Genomic DNA, 17,953 nt, shown 5'->3' with positions numbered 1-17,953 from the left:
GCTGTCACAGAAATTCAGCGGGCTGTAATTCTCTGTTTTTCACTGCCGGGAGCCCAAAAGCCTGTACACGCATCCCAAGGCTCTCAAGAGGCTCCCCCGATGTTCCCTTGCAGTTTAGGTGCGAAACCCTAAACCTGCAGAAAAACACAGCAGGCTGTAATTCCCTGTTTCGGATCGTTTTTAGCGGAGCGAACACGCCTACGCGTGTCCCAAGGGCTCCCGCACGCAATGGGACAGTTCCCCTGTGAATTGGACGAGTTTTCACGCAAGAAAACTCTCCAAATTCGCAATCTTTCGTGATGGAACAGTGCGTACCTGTGGGGGATTAGCAATTAGCTAATCCGGTTCCTGTTCAAAAGGCTCTTGCCTTGGCAAACGCGCATAAACCCCCATAACTGTACATAGGTCAAATGAGAAGCCCACTAGTGGGGCATAACATACTGAACGTAGGGGAGAAAGAGAGCAGTATGTAGCGTGCGGGGCATCACTCCCGTCACCATACTGTGCATAGAGGGCAAGGTAAGCATTCCATAGCTTCTGTACCTGCTACAATCCACCTGAGGCTGAAAATGGCGTCCCCTTTGTTGATATGCAGCTCGTTTTTGCCTCCCAGAGTGGCAGAATCGCTCACAAGCTGACACGTCACCCAGTTTCCGAGTTTGGGCTTTCCCTGCTAAAAATATCTCAACTGGTGCGTCAGTTGACTTGGCAGCAGAGCAATAAAATGTTCCCCTTGTCATTCCAGAGCTAATGATGCGAACACATTTTCCGGTCAAAAATAGCAGTTCCCTAAATTTTAGGAGATGCTTCCATGGCGTCCCTATCGGTCTCCTGACCATCATTGAAGACTACCATTTGACCAACATCTACAATGTGGGTTAATTTACTGGCCCTTTCAACTTATAAAGTTGCAGTGACTTGACGAGTGGCCCAAATTCCAGTTTGGCGCACACGAGCTTCCATACTCATCAGAATTCAATGCTAACTGGCCCGGGCAGTCCCTGTCTGACCGACCTAAATCCCCGATGTGAGAAACCCATTTGGCTGCAGCCGTTTCACACTGGCCATGCAATGTCCACTTGCACCTTTTCAAGGGTTTTGGGACAAACAAGTAAAAATAAAATAAATATATCTAATACTTATTTACGGAAGGCAACAGGAAAAATACACCTCCTGGTGACAAAGAGAACGTAGATGAAGAAGTGAGGGAACTGCTACAACGCATGGGCATCACAGAGACTATTCACACAAGTGCATGGAGAGTGGGCAAGAAAGGAATCAACGAGAAGGGAAACGTAAAGGATAGGGCACTTATTCTCCGCTTCCCGAATATAGAAATAAGGAAAGAATTTCTAAAGAAGAGGCCAACTCTTAAGAAAACCGGTATTTTCCTGGGAGATGACCTTACATTGGCACAAGTGTCACACATGCAAGAGTTGATGCCAGAGATCAGGGCAGCAAGAGAAAAGGGGAAAATCGCCTTTTATAGAGGAGGGAAAGTAGTGGTTCTGGAAAAGCCAAGAGAGCATGATGGGAGTGATGCCCCGCACGCTACATACTGCTCTCTTGACCTTATCAATCTCGCAGTGGATCATCCTCTCTTGACCTTATCAATCTCCATTTTCAGCCTGAGGCTGAAAATGGCGCCCCATCTAGCCTATATGATCCATTACAATTCCACGCCGCTATCCGGAGCGTCGCCCCCCATAGGTCTCGCAGTGGATCATGCTCTCTTGACCTTATGAATCTCCTTCCAATACAATGCCTCTCAAGTACAAAGGAAGAAGACACACACAAGATATACTTTCACGCAAGAGACTGATTCAGTCTATGTGGAAAAGATCTATAATAGGATGTAGGCAGCCGAGCCAGTATATACTGTAGAGGAGATTACTTCTCAGCTAACAGAGATACTACATGGAGCAGCACAAGAGGCATACCCACATACTCAGCCTGATCAGAAGAGAGAATCTGGGAACGTGCCTCAAAACAGTTGGTACGACGAGGAATGCAGAGAGACGAGAACCCAGGTCCCGAAAGAGCTTACACTTGGGATCATCACATATAAGCAGTCTCGGATTGCTCTTCGGCGTATAGTACGTCGCAAGAAAAGGGCATTTTTAGCCAAACTGGAGAAGGATTTATATCAGCTCTTCTTGAGTCAGGACTCACATGAGGCCTCGCGTTTATTTCACGAGCACTCATCCCCTCCGACAATTACTTCTCCTGAGATTTGGGGTCAATATGTAACATCATTATATACGGTATCTGGACAGCCTCCATTACCAGATCCGCTAGAGCCATGCCCTGCTACTAGTACTTTCTTTACGGAAATGGTGGAAAAAGCCATTGATAAGATGAAGACAAGAAGAGCATATGATCATGAGGGTCTAGTAGCAAAACATCTGATCCATGCAAGGGATCTACTTTCAGAAGTCCTTGCTCATCTGTTTAATCGGGTCATGTGTGAAGGATTACCTGAATCTTGGAAATTATCTACTATCGTACCTATTTTCAAGTCAGGGGATCCTATGATACCCGCGAACTACAGTACCATTATGGTGGGTCACACATTGACCCGACTGTACGCATCCATTCTGGAACAAAAATTGAGTAGATGGGCAGAGAATGAGGGCATAAGGGCAACAGGACAAGCTGGATTCAAGAGGGGTTATTCCACTTTAGATCATATTCTTACGCTCAGAGCCATTATTGAGGAAGGAAGAGCAAGCGGGAGAAGGATGTATTGTTGCTTTGTGGATTTTTGGAAAGCTTTTGATACAGTACCAAGGGCCAGATTGATGCGCAGAATGCAAGAGTTAGGGGTCCCCAAAGAGATTATCTGGGGGATCATGGCCTTATACGGGTCAGTAACTGGTTATGTACGTACTCCAGAAGGGGATTCCGACATTGTTCATTCCACCGTTGGAGTAAAGCAGGGATGCCCACTGTCCCCTACTTTATTTGGTATGTATATACATGAGGTATCAAATTACATTGATAGAGAGGGTGACAGAGGTGCTCAACTTGCAGGGTCATAGATCCCTTTGTTGTATGCAGATGATATTGTATTGATAGCAGAATCACCAGATGGAATGCAAAGGCAGTTAGATGCATTACATAAATTCGCGGAGGACAGCGGACTGTCGGTAAATTTGGGTAAAACCAAACTTATGGTGTTTAACACCACACCGCAGTGGGTTAGGAGATCGGCACCTACATTTGCATATGGCCAGGATACAGTAGAGTACACAGATGCATACACATACCTTGGTGTGGTATTTACAGGACCGAAGTTTACTCTTAAGAAAGCAGCGGATGCTAGATTGTCCAGAGCCTCTACGGCCTTGAGAGGGCTGGAGAGGATGTGTTCACAAGTGCAGTTTCAGGAACCACGAACAAAACTTTGGCTCTTTGATACTGTGGTGGCTTCGGCTATGCTTTATGGGGTCCAGATTTGGGGACCATCTCTGGATCAGGATAATTGGAAGTCAATGGAGAGACCTTTGGTATCTATGATTTCCCGAATGATTAGAGCCAAGGTCTCCGTACCACACGCGATTACCCGAGCGGAACTAGCTGCCCCTCCGATAGAAATTGAAGCTCTTACCAGATCAGTGTCCTTTATACATGGTTTATGGGATACAAATAATTGCCGTTATACTAGATTGGCCCTCGAATCCTCTCGACAATTAGCAATGAAAGGAGATACATCATGCTGGTATGCGCAACTGTCCTCGTGGTTTCAGAGACACGGGTTCGGTATGGAAAGATTACCCCCCTTCCAATACTCTCTTGAGGCTCCATCACTGGCAATCACACGAACGGAGATTAATAAAATCATCTACCAGGATCTTATACAGTTGGACATTAAGAGGACATGGGTAGACCCTACACAAGAATTGGGCACGAAGATGGCCGACTACAAAGAAAACTTCCTACAGCTATCTGAAGATGGTTTTGTGATTCGCCCGAGCTACATGGATACCCACCTGTCTCATGGTTTGAGATGTGCTATTGGTCAGATTCGTACATCCTCACACCAGCTGGAAATTGAATTTGGCAGATTTAGGGGAATCCCACCTGAGAGCAGAATTTGCAAGTTATGCGGAATGGAGCCGGAGACAGAATTACACTACATATGTCATTGCACCGTTTACTATGAGATACGTGGGCATTTCCATTGCCTATTTAAAGAAGGCTTTGGACCTCTAGATAGAGTCATGCAATACCAAGATCAAAGGTGCTTAGGCCTGTACCTACTGGAACTACATCGGCACAGGGATACTCTAATGAGAAGACAAAGAGCACTACAGCCTCAGAGGCAGATCACAGATTTCTTCGGATCAAGAGAAGCAGGAATGGAAGGAGAAGCAAGAGGCTAGCAGCGAGCACAAAGGACTACCCACATTCATACCAAAGGCACCCTCATTGACAGGGCGATTGAGCTTAGGAAATCAAGACGACCACGACCGAGATGCAGAAGCACACTTCACCGGAGGAGACTACAACAAAGGATTAGAAGCATTCTAGCCAAACACCCAGAATGCTCCTAAGAAGTTTATCTAATACTTTGTATTTAGTTTTTCGCATTTATTTTCACACTTTCACACTTTTCAGACATTGTAACAGATTCACTACTTTTGTATCAGTTTGGTCTCATAGGTCACTCTGGCCTTTTGAAGATGTTAATATAACATATCATTTCATTTTCCTCTCTCTCTCTCTCTCTCTCTCTCTCTCTCTCTCACTCACACACACACACACACACACACACACAAATATCCACTTTCTACCTCAGTGACCATCTTCTCCAGCTTACGGAGGATGGTTTTGTGACGAGACCCAGATACATGGACACCCACTTGTCTCATGGGATACGATGTGCTATTGGCCAGTTACACACATCTTCTCACCAGCTGCGGATTGAGACTGGGAGATACAGCGGAGTACCAGCAGAGGCCAGGACTTGCCCCTTGTGTGACATGGAGCCTAAGATAGAGTTTCACTACACATCCCACAACAGAGCTCCCTCTCGTCTCACACCAGAGGCACATTGATCAACCTAGCGATTGAGCTGGGGAAGTCCAGGCACCCACGACTGCGGAGGACTACATAGCATCGACAGAGGCTACGTCAAAAGATTCGGAGCACTCTGGCCAGGCATGCACGACGCCCGGTCAGACTACTAACCATGGAGGAGATTGATGAGATCCGCCAACAACCGATGCTAGATCTCCTGTGATTCAGCTATCCCAACAAGCCGCCCATTTTGCTTGGTTCACATCGACCAGTCTAGGATCCCATAGTATATATCTTTGTTTTGTTATGTTGTTATTTTGTTACTCTGACTTTGTATCAGATCCACCACATTGTAACTTTCTGGTCTCATAGGTCACTTTGGCCTTTTGAAGACGTTAATATAACATTCATTTCATTTCATTTCCACATGGCACACTTGGCATGTATATGTATGTGGCATTGCAGGTGGTCTCCAGTGTCAAAAGGATCTTGTCAAACTCTCAAAGTCGAGCCAGACTGGAGTCAAGGTATTCACCAGACCGAAGGCCATTCCATGTCTTCATTTCTTCTTCCGCTACCTATTCAGACAATACTATGGGCCCTTCCAAATTTTAGAAAAGATGTATCCTTCAAACTGAAGGTGCTAGATACTTGGACGATTCACAATGCATTTCATGTGAGTCTACTTAGGGTGAAGTGCCAAAGGACATGGAGCCTGAAGAGCGGCCAAAGGTTGAAGAAACCGAGGAGATTCTTATACCTAAGCAGGTCCTAGCACACAAATAAAGGAAAGGGAGCGCCAATTTTTCATAGCTTTTGTTGTTGGCCACTTGCCTTTATAAGTGTAGCCTTGGGAGGTCCTCTGGCGGATCATAAGCAGATGCAGAGAGACTCCCTGGCAGCTGTACTCTATAACTTACAACATTGTTGCACCAGTTCATCTGCTCAAAGCAGGTCTTATAGGTCCATCCACACAATGCGATGCTCCCTTGCTGGCCTAGAAGCCCTGGCTAATGTACCCCACTGATTATGTAGAGTGCACAGTAGCTCTGACCATATCTCCACTAAGGTTTCAGACATTGAGGAGAAAGTGGCACTCATAATATGTGTGCATCATCTTCAGTATATCTGGCCTTCCAAATAATACTGCATAGCATGACAAAGAAAATGGCGTGTTGTGGGGGTCAAAATCTTGAGCCATAGAAGGCAACATGTCCAATGTACCCCATCTATATCCCAAGTCTGTGAACAGGAAGATTCGATTTGTTGCTGTCCCTTATAGCAAGTGCAATCCCAGAAAATGTTGTAGCCAAGTGACAAACCCTTTCCCGCCCCCCCAAAGTCACAAATCCATCTTAGCCGTGCTGCAGACAAGTTCGACAGAAAAGTAATACTAGCCGCCAAATAAAATGAGCACATAGGCATACCCCAAAGCAATGTTGCAAGCAGGCAGCAATCTGTAAGATACATCACTGACATGTTGGATCTTGGCCACATTGGGCAACCCAAGTGCCAGTAAGTAGACCCACTAGTGCCATCATCAACGTGAAGTACAAAATGTGCCTGCTAATGCCTAAAACCCAAATACATGACAGAACAGTGAAAGGAACACATGTGAAATCTTCTGGCTAAGCCAATGCTGCTTACTCTGAGGACGGCGAAGTAGGATGTACCCAAGAAAGAGGAAGTAGCTCCTGACTCCATCACCAAGCTGAGAAACCCGAACTAGCCAGAATCTAAAAATTTGCAAAAATAAACTCACACCCTTCGTCCTTTATCCCTCGTCAAAGTGCACCACTCTGAACCTCATTATGCAAAGCCACAATGGCCACTGAACTACAAACAGAGTGCAAAAGGTCTCAGGCATACAGCATGGAGATTCGCTAACTGTTTTACAGCGAAGCTGAAGTTTGAACACCTAATCTGTTTTCTACAAAAAAGAATACATGGCCAAAATGGATTTTTCCTAGTCTCATGCACAAGTCTCTTTGCACTGAGGTTGTTACAAAAGATACAAATGACTACACAATTTGCTTATGTAGCATAATATGCACAAGGATTTGAGGAAATGTAGAACCACTTTATAGCTTTTTCTTAGAATGCATGGCCACTTGGCATACATACGTGCTGAATTAAAATTGTGTGAGTAGACTAAAACCAGAATATGTTGTTTAAGGATTTACAAAGTGATGCTGGAGATGACCGAAATCCCAAAACTCCTCTGAGCATTTGAATATTACATCTCCTCCTTTGCCTCCTCTTCCACCTAGCAATCACCAATTTCAGAGATGACTAAGATAACCGGACCAATGTACTTTCAAGCCAGCCCAAAATTACCATCAGCTGCGCCATGTCGAGAATGTCTACTCTTTCTAAAACTTGTGCAGCCATCTCCCCCATCACCTCCCTTTACATGAAGACGGCGCCGATCTATCATCTTGCGCTCCTGTTCATTATGCAAGTAAGCTTGCAGCAAAGTATGTCTATAAACAACTTGACCAACGAACAAAATGGCAGAAATAATTAGGCCTTTCATTGAAAATATTTGACTGCTATCTCTAAGGCCCTCCATTGATTTTTGAAGATAACAAAGCTAGTATGAACACGCTTTCACCAGTAGTGCATTGGCTTACTTGCAAGGGTGCAGATTTGTAATGTCTCCCAGTCTCATACTGTGCGCCAAGCTGAGAATATTTCACTGGAACCCATGATGGTACGAGGAACCCTTCTGAAAGAGCCCCAGCCAAAAGCTTTGTACTGGACAATTGAGTTGGAGAGGAAAACTGCCAATAGCGACGAAGAATACAATTTTATTTTTTCGGAAGAACCCATCTACATACAAGTAACCATACTTGAATTCATTGCCAATTTGGCAAAACTGACCTTGAGCCATTGTTGCCTGCATACAGCTGTTTTCCGAAGGGATCCAAGAAAGCTCATGCTACGACCTGCTTCCACTACCCGGTTGCCGAACTACACCTGTGTGTGTGTGTGTGTGTGTGTGTGTGTGTGTGTGTGTACGTGCATGAGTGAACTGCTAAGCCAAGGCAAACCTTGATGGGCTAAGGAAGATGGGCCAATTTTATGGCACCAAATGGAGAGCCAGCACAGACGTTTCCTGAGCTGGTCACCTGCATCATCGAGTTAGCACCAAACTAGTTATTCGATTTCTGTCTGCTAGTTGTCATTCGAGTCATGATGTCCACTAGTTGTCATGTGTACTTGTTTACCTCGATTGTGTAATATCGATTTTTAGCTTTGAGCACTGTTAGCTATGCCATGTGGCGAGGAGAGATTGGAGAGAGAGAGAGAGAGTAACTTTGAAATAAAACGAGGTAAAGAGATGAAAGGGTTGGCAGAGAAGAAAGCAATGGCTTTAAAATAAAGAGATGAAAGGCACCCTAGCATATAATGAATCCTTCAAGTAGGCTCAGTGCACGTGCGCACATACACACACAGCAGCTATTGTTGCAGAAAAAGTCGGTGCAGAGGTAATTGTCATTTACTTTGCTTGTTTTTCTCCAATCACCTCTAATTGATGAGACGATGATGTTAGTTTCCTGTGTATTTACCTTTCTTGTTTATCTCTAACCACAATGATGATGTTCTATGCTTTGAGAGATCATAAACAGCTTACAACCTACACCTCACAAACTAGTAGGTGCTAAGCGAAGGTGAGAGAGAGAGAGAGAGAGAGAGAGAGAGAATTAATTATCGTCCTCGAAGGTCAAATATGACCTATGGAACCAAGGTTACATGTGATGTAATATGTGTATGGTTTATGAGTGACTCTCGATGCTTCAAAATTGTGGTGATGAGAGTCGCAATGGAGAGCCCACACTGTGGTTGGGAGAGGAAAGTGTGTGGGTCTAAGTCATGGCTGAGAATGTGAGAGAAGCAAGTTCGGATGTGACAAAAAGTTGAGCACTCTAGTAGTGTGTGGTACAGTGTACTCAAACTCTCGAACTTGCAGTGAGCATAATGTGCACAATCGATTTGTCTCTTCTCCATTGCCCCAACGTCCTGTCTCCCATCGAAGGGAATGGGAGCTAAACCAGATGGCTGCGATAGTGCATATCGCCAATAAGGGGATAGACTCAAGCATGTAAGTGTGAGTACGGTTTTCTCTTTCAGCAAAGTATATTGTTTTGTAGTTGGGGGCAATATGGGTGGTGTAATGTATGAAGTGTGACCGATTGGATTTCTCCCAAGCCGTAATACATTGGCGTTGTAGAAAAGCCTCATTCATTTGGGAGTCAATTGAAGCATCATGTAGCAAGTGTAATGAATTACATCTCCCAAACCACTTCTTTATGTCCTGCATCCTTATCGTGCTTAAGATCTTTCTTTTATGCGTCTTATGAACTTTTTTACTTGCTTCCCATGCAATTGTAGGAAGTCTATGTGAGGGGTTTTAACGCATCTTTATCATGTACTCCACAACCCTTTTCATGGTCATAACCTCAATTGCAAGAGTCAAGAAGTAGGAGCATATATGGTGTTTGTGTCTTAACTTGGAAAAAATTTGTAAGAAAACGCTTTTGGACATTCTCAAACTCTTTCCAAGTAAGCTTTAAGATGCTCCCGCCCCACATTTCATTTCCATAAAGAAGAACCGGTGTCACCAATGCATTAAAAAGGTACTTCTTGAGAACCCAATACTTCATGTTTCCCATATTACACATGTTGTCAAATGCATAATATGCTCTCTTTCTTGCTTTCAAACGACGCATAGCAAATTCATGCCACTTGTGATTAGACGAAACCTCAAGACCAAGGTACTTAAAGCTCTCAACAACTTCAAGTGTCTCATTGTTATACACAATGCATGGCTTCTCCTTATGGTTAGCTTTTACAAGCATGACCTTTGTTTTGGATTCATTCACAATCAGCCCACTATGCAAGCCAAAGTTCTCAAGGATAACCATAAGCTTTGGTGCATCTTCTAAAGTGTGTGCTAGAAGCACTACATCATCTGCATACAGCAAAAGCATGAATACTACATTGTAAATACTGACCTCTTCAATACCTTCTTCTTGCATAAAGTCAAGTATCATTTGTTCCATTTGAATGATGCATAGACCGAAGAGAGTTGGTGACAACGGACATCCTTGTTTAACCCCAATAGTGCTTACAAATTTTTGAAATTTCTCTTCCCTTGTGCAATTGACAAATCACCTTCTCATAGATTTGAGAAACCGCAAGCATAAACTCACTTGGAACATGGAGTTCTTCCATCTTTCTCCACAATTTTTTACGTAGAATTATATCAAAGACTTTCTTAAAGTTTACAAAACAACAATACAATCACTTTCCTTTCAACTGACTTTCCTCCATGAGAATACGAAAAGTTACAAGATGATCAATGGTGCTATGGCATTGACGAAAACCTGCTTGTCTTTTGCACTCTTGTCTTTCTCTTGAGTCCAATCACTCAATCTCATCTCCATTATGTACCCAAACAACTTTGCCATAAGACGATGTGGTCAGCACTAAAATTCATGAGAGCCAAAACAGATTTGGGGAATATGCTTCTCGGTAGTCGGTAGACATACATTGGACTCTGATTTTTTCATTTGCAAAGAAGCTGATGTGTAGTCCTCTCTCCACACACAATGAGCCTCACATGTATTTTTAAGACGTTCAATTCTACGGAACATGCATGTATGGGCCTCATAATTAACAAGGCTATTGTTAGATAACAGTTTATGAGATGAATTTAACAAAAATTTATGAGAGGCAAAACATGTTTGGAGAATATGCTTCTCGGCAGTTGGTAGACATACATTGGACTCTGATTTTTTCCTTGCAAAGAAGCCGAGGCAAGGGCCTCTCTCCACACACAATGAGCCTCACATGTATTTTTAAGACATTCAATTCTACAAAACATGCATGTATGGGCCTCAGAATCAATGAGGCTATTGTTAGATGAAAGTTTTGAAAAGGAGACATCGTGCTTGGCCCTGCCCAATATAAATGCTCCCTTTCTTAGAGTATGGTGAAAGAGAGAGAAGATTATAGGTTCTTAAAAAGAGATGTTATTGGCATTGTCTTCATGACAACCATGAAAGAGAGAGAGAGAGAGAGAGAGAGAGAAGAAGAAGAAGTTGAAGCGTATTTTAACATTCTAGGAAACTATCCCAAGAGACCGTAAAGATCTATCCGACGAGGAGAATTGAGCTCAAGACCTGTTATGCGAGAGAGAGAGAGAGAGAGAGAGAGAGAGAGAGAGAGAGAGAGTTATTAAAAAGTCCATTTTATATTTTGTAAATAATTTAATATGGAAAAATCAATACATCTATTGAAAATGTAATTACCTTTATCAACCTATTTTTTTCCTTGATTGTGTAACATCAATATTGTGAATGTTGCAAAGAGATATGCTTAGCTTGTTAATAGAAACCCTTCCTCAAAATTTGCTACGCTACATGTCCATCGGGGATTTAATATTTACGTAATTACGTCAAATTTTGTGTGATCACAAGGTCTTATTGACACATTTACATGATCACAGTAAACATGATCACACAGAACCCGGTTTAGGGTGACTTGCAAACCCACAAAATTCCCGTCGGGCTTTTCAGTTTCCCCGGCGGGCCCGCTGGGGTTTATTATTTTCCCTGCGGGCCCGCCGGGGAAACTGAAAAGCCCGGCGGGTTGTTAGCGTTATATATACGCAGGTCCGATCGGGCCCGCTGGGTGTATTAGTGCTTTCGTCTTCTGAGAGAGAGAGAGAGAGAGAGAGAGAGAGAGAGAGAGAGAGAGAGAGAGAGAGAGAGAGAGAGAGAGAGAGAGAGAGAGAGAGAGCGCTTGCGACCACCTTTGCAGGTACGTCGAGAGGAGAGAGGAGAGAGGGAGAGAGGGGGTTGTGTGGGAGCGTGCTCTGCGTCGCAGTGCACGGCAGCAGCAATAGAGTACCTGACCACACGATCCGAGTATGTGTTGTGTGTGTGTATGTGTTGTGTGGTAGCATGCCTTTTGTCGTAGTGCGCGGCAGTAATAAGGTACCTTACCACACAATGAGTGTGTGTGTAAGCTGTTCTACGGAACAGTGCTTATCACGGGGGCATCACCTTGGTGACGCGGGGAAGATGGTGTCCTTGTGGTAAGTATTGGCTTGGTACTATGTCGGTAACGCAGCGAATCTAGTTTATGGTAAGTCAACTTCCCTTCCCCTTTCCCAAAAAACATATGGGCATTGGTAGGTAATGCGGCTATATGATGTTCGTATGTAGGCCATTGTTTTTCCTTAGATTCAGGCGGCACTTGATCGGTAACGCGCTAATAGAGTGTCGTTTGTTAGAAGCATATGTTTTTGCATAAATGTGGCGTTCAGGTCGTTAACCCGACCGTACGAACGTCATATAATTTGTATGTGCATGTGCAGTTAATTTTTTAAGTATTAAGTATATGAAATACTTGGTCGGTAACGCGACTGTGAAGAGTATTTCATATACAAAATGTATGAATTGTTTGATTTTGTTGTTTTTAACTGTCCATTTGAAATTATATACTAGCTAATCATATTCAAAAGAATACTTTATTCATCAATCATCGCTATTTTAAATGTTCCATTTATATAGAATACTTTATTCATCAATCATCGCTATTTTAAATGTTTCATTTATATAGAATACTTTATTTATCAATCATCGCTATTTTAAATGTTCCATTTATATAAATTACATGTAAAAAAATATTTGCACACAAATTGCATGTTTAATATTCGTTTTTAATCTTTTTAAAGGACTCTCAAGCATTATCGCTATTTTTAATGCTTCATTTACATAAATTCTCTGCAAAATTTCTAAATGCACACAATTTGCATGTTAAATATTCTTTTGTATCTTTTTAAAGAGCATCAATTATCATCGCTTTTTGATTGCTACATTTACATAAATTCTATGTAAAAAAGTGTGTGAACATAATTTGCTAGTCCAATTTGTATACTTTCAATGATTTAAATGTTTTTGAAGATTTTAAGTCGGTGTGTGCTTTGTTTGAATTAGTATGTGCGCACGGAGAAAAATATAAGTTAAAAATTCAATATATCCTGAAATGTTAAAGACTGTTAACATGTATTGTTTAATTTGAATTAAGTTCTTATAAACCACTTATTTGAATTGCTTTTTACATGTGTAACAGATTGCAATTTTAAGTGAAGATTATATTCAATTTTTATCAATATTTTCTTGCACATTTGTTAAAGTCTTCAAGTGGTGGTTAAGAGTTTACCTGAGATAGTGTGAGAGTGGTAGTGTCATTTGCAACCATGAATTTGTATTTGATATGTTGTTTTTGTATTGTCCAGTGCAAATATGACGCCAGATCAAAAGAAATGTGTTATACGTGCCATTCGTAAAGAATGTATTTTGGCAATCTCATCATGTGCAGCTGATCGCATACAGCAGATTAGTGAAAGAGATGTCTACATCAAAGACATCACTAGCGCTATATGGGAGAACACAGAGCGCAGGTTGCGACTTGAAGGCCAATACGAGTTGTTGAGTCCAGCTGAGATACGATAATTTGACCCCCACCACAAGGTCACGATAGTGTTGGGCAATATGAAAGTATGTTGCAGAGGCTTAAAGGAAGATATCCCACCTGCTTGCGACATGTCAAAATTTGAGCTCTGGGATAAATTGTGGGAAGACAGAAGGTAAAGATGAAGTGTGTGAAAGCGCAGGACCAAGCAGCTTTACCCAAGAGATTGAAGATGGCCCAAGATGCGCAAGCAGATTTGGGAGGTCGATCCGATACCAGCGGCACCGGCACAATCATGCGCACTGCTTTGAATGCAAAGTGCACTCATCTTGTCGGCATCCCTCACGAAGCCTTGGTAGAAGGTATGAGGATTGGAGCATGCTCCTTCGATGTGTGCACATTGTACACTATCAAAGGCATCTCATTTTTTCCAGACCACATTACATATGTGGAAAAATGTTACAAGAGAGGGAGTGAGGTGAAATTTGACAGGTTTCAGACAGAGCAAGGAATGCAAATGCTTCACCCCTCCATTGTAAGGTGCATTGGGTTTAATACAGAAGCTCCTTGGATCATGATATTTTCATACTACAATGGGGATACCGTGGGCGACATGATGTGCCGCTTACCATTGGCTCACGGATTGTTCATACGACACATGCACAAGCTACAACACGGCTAGAGGTCATTGCCTGCTATAAGCGAGATAGACACGGTGCGGATCAAAGCAGTGGTCGAGCAGATGTCGGCAATTTGTCATGCCTTAATCGACGGCGTTGCGACTGCCCACTCGATCGGTATAGTGCACAGCGACTTGCACCCATTCAACGTCATGTTGGACTTTACTCGCACCAATAAACCCCGCGTCTGTATCATTGATTGGGGTATGATGCTGAGAACACCTGCTAAGCGCGTAGCAAATAATTATTTGTCTCTAAGCGCACAGTTGCGAAGCAGTTTTGAATGCACAGAGAGCAGGGACGCCGAGATGGCTAAGCGACCGTGGATTGATCTCGAACTATACGATCCATGGTGCATAGATGCATACACAAAAGCGAGCAACATTTATGCATTGGGCTACCTGTTCGACATACTGGCAGATTTTTGGAGTGCAGCCAGAAAATTAAAACTGAAGAGAAAAGAACAAGATGTTCAATTCTGAAAATATTTTTTTATTTTCAATATATATTATAATGTAAAAACCATTCAATATGAAAATAACCATGATGCACAATATGAGATTTTCAATGCACGCTAGTCAATCCACATATCGATCACCTATATTGTGAACAACCATACACATTGCAATGTAGTCTATATATGGCGTAATAACCATAACAATGCTATGAATCTCTCTATGCAATTATTATTATAATGATTATTTATATGTCCACTTTGATTTGCAAACAATAAGACACATCTAATTTCATTTGCTACAAAAAAATAAACGAAAGCAATAAAATATATGATTGGTCATTTCATGCACTAATAATCTATCGTAATACATAATGCACTCTCTGTATAAACCAATGCATGAACTAACGCAAATAAATCTTCAATATAATCACCCAATTGGGGACTACTTGTACCCAGTAAAGGATTGTAGCCCACCCATGCAACCAATTCAATATATAAAAGCTATTTTAACCCAATCAAGGATTATAGATCTTATATTGTAAATCAACTCAAATGTAAAACTTGAAGGATCTTTATATGCCCGGGTACTCTAGTAGAGGACACCCGACCCTTGACTATCGTCTCGTCATTTACATATGCTCATCTTCTAAAACCAATTACAGCCCTCATTTGGACCAATGGCTTCTTCGCAATGAGCATGATTCCCCAAGTTTTCAGTTGTTTTGGTTTCATACCTTTATGTCGGTAAACGTATTAAATATTTTTAGAAGTGGTTACCGAATTAATAATCACGTTCGGCCCAAAAAAAGGACATGTGGCTCTGTAACCTTAGGTCAATTCACAAGGAGATGACAATACCTGGCACTCGGATACACTCCCCAAGGATTTGCCTAGCTAAAAGACCGGGGTTAGCACATTATTTACTATATATAATTACGCCCGTCGGACTTTTTCAATTTCCCCGCGGGCCCGCCGGGCTACTGCATATACCCAGCGGGCCCGCCGGGAAAATGAAAAAGCTCGCCGAGCCCCGCAGGGAAAATGAAAAAACCCGGAGGGCTAACCGGCTGTATAGGTTTTTGCAGGTCAAAATCAAAGTCACGTTAACAATTAACGTGATCACGTGATTTTTTTATGTAAATACTATAGTTATTTACGCAATCACCCAATCGTGATTACGTTAATGAAATCCCTGATGTCCATAGTAACGCACCTATATGTTCGGTGTGTGATGGAGCGGAATGTCTGACTCGGTGATTTCCCGTCTCCCTTGGTTAAAATGGAACAAAGTAAAGGTAACAAATTCTTCTCATTGTCTTTATTTCAAAAAAGAAACCTTCCCCCTCTAGCACTAGAGAAAAAGCATAAGGCCCCCATCAACACTGAACGGGATAAAAGTGCAGGGGAAGGGCACATTCCTTACGGTATTATAAACAATGTGGAGAACCGTGCTACCTCCATGCCATACTTATGTATGGTTTTTCTTTTTGTTTCCTCTACAATACACAAGCATTTTGTGCAAGAAGTGCCTCTACAATACACATGCGTTTTGCGCAAGTGATCTTTGTGGTTGCATAATCCACATTAATAATAACTATCTTTTTCTCAATGATCTCCTAACACGTAGTTTGTTTTCAACTAGGGAAAGTTCCCCACAAACTCCACCATCCTCTGATGGTATACATTGGCCATCATTTTTCTACCTACTTGTCAAAGCATCCCTCCGCTCGTCAACGCTTGTTAGTCAATAGTGTTGCATGCTGCTACGTAAGTCTGAATTTGAGTCTATTTCTATTTCACATTAGTTGCAACAGACCGGTACTACACATGTGCTAGAAAATCCTCCCCCTCCCCCCCCCCTCTCTCTCTCATGGTCTTCACGAAGACAATGCGACTAGACAAAAGCGACTGGCTTAGAACATACTATCACTACAATTTCTGGATCTCTTACTATACTACTTGGAATGAAGCTACTACACAGATGCATGTCAAATCCAAACATTTGTGTCAATGCCCCTCAGAAGGACACCTCTACTATTCATATGCATATTGGCAAATATTTTTAATTCCACAAAATAAATGCACAAGAAAAATTGGATTTAACAACATTCATAAAAAGGCATTGTAACAATGAAGAGCTCAAATTAGCATTAATCATGAACTTCGTTTACGAGTAGATGAAATCTCCACTACAACGACTATCACCCGCTAACTTCGATGAAATGCAAAGTACATATGTCGTATGGAAACATTGAATTAGCTATTAAAAATTAGTAATGGGCATTACATTTAGGAGGTTTCCTTCAAACACTGTTGCTTTCCCTCAACTCTCATGTGTTTCGTTGGATTTCATTACCTAATTTATGATCCACATCCCCTTCCATTTATGTTCTACTTCAACAAAGCTTCAAACATTGCCTTCAATTATTGCGCTGTTGCAGAATCTCAGGAACAACAACCACTCCGTCCCTCACATTTTGTTGGTTTCACTAGCTACTCTACCAACCACATTCTCTTCCATTTCTTCTCTACTTTGATAAACCTTTAGACATTGAAACTAATCCCTTCCACCCCCCACTTCCACAAGTGTGACTTTCTTCCACCTTCTCCTTCACTTCGCCATCCATTAACCTCCTTCAATCCTTACCAATCAAGGCATACTAGTTTCCAGAAAAGAAAAGGTAATAGGTGAATGTAATGGCATGATCTTGGACATGATGAAGGCAACTAGGTTGTATGTTAAACTTGGCAAATTCCATATTTTTCTTTTGTGTGAATATAGAGGCCATCATTAGAGGCACAATTAGCTTGATCAATAAAATTGAGGTTAAAAGGGGCCTTCATAAGCTCTCCTTCATTTAGAAAGTGTCCACCTTTAAGTATTTTGAGCCGGAAATCTTCTACTATAGATGTTGGTAGGTTGGCAAGGTAAACCCAAGTTTCACTGAGTAAGGGTGCTGAAAAAGCTTGGTTAGGGAGAATCCAAAGCTGATGGTCCACTTCAAAAGATTCCACTTCGATTTGTATGACCGGTAGAAAAGGGAAAACTTTAGAGACTTTTGGAACCATCTCTAAAAGGGCAGAGTCGCTGAGGGTACATAAATTATTTTGGAATTCTTTAACAGCTTCTAGAGTAGCATTGTCTCTATAGAAGAGGTCACCAATTTGTGGGACAATAGGGGTAGCTGGAGTACTAATGAAAGTAGGATTAAGCCCACGTAAATTTTTGAGAAAGTTGGCAAGTTCAGCACCAAAAGAAGGGAATTGAGCAAGATCTTGAGTATATTACTGAGCTAATACAGGTAGT

At 42.1% G+C, this 17,953-nt stretch overlaps 1 protein-coding gene across 1 annotated transcript in view; it reads right to left on the bottom strand.

The window, feature by feature from the left end:
* Nucleotides 1–8,240, bottom strand: part of LOC147450584 (putative GTP-binding protein OBGM, mitochondrial) — a 36,741-nt gene extending 28,501 nt beyond the window's left edge. Inside the window, exons 1-4 of the mRNA XM_086519757.1 lie at nucleotides 7,906–8,240; nucleotides 7,656–7,805; nucleotides 7,360–7,468; nucleotides 7,206–7,288 (exon numbers count right to left, since the gene is read on the bottom strand). Coding sequence (XP_086375883.1) covers nucleotides 7,206–7,288; nucleotides 7,360–7,468; nucleotides 7,656–7,805; nucleotides 7,906–7,962 — 399 coding nt within the window. The 5' untranslated portion in view covers nucleotides 7,963–8,240. The remainder of the gene's footprint in view (nucleotides 1–7,205; nucleotides 7,289–7,359; nucleotides 7,469–7,655; nucleotides 7,806–7,905) is intronic.
* Nucleotides 8,241–17,953: the final 9,713 nt, after the last annotated feature.

The sequence above is a fragment of the Adiantum capillus-veneris genome, chromosome 9 (genome assembly GCF_014529385.1).
Source record: "Adiantum capillus-veneris isolate H3 chromosome 9, ASM1452938v2, whole genome shotgun sequence".
Classification (NCBI taxonomy): domain Eukaryota; kingdom Viridiplantae; phylum Streptophyta; class Polypodiopsida; order Polypodiales; family Pteridaceae; genus Adiantum; species Adiantum capillus-veneris.
The sequence above is the reverse complement of the archived record's forward strand: the minus strand, read 5'-3'. Positions and strand labels throughout refer to the sequence as shown.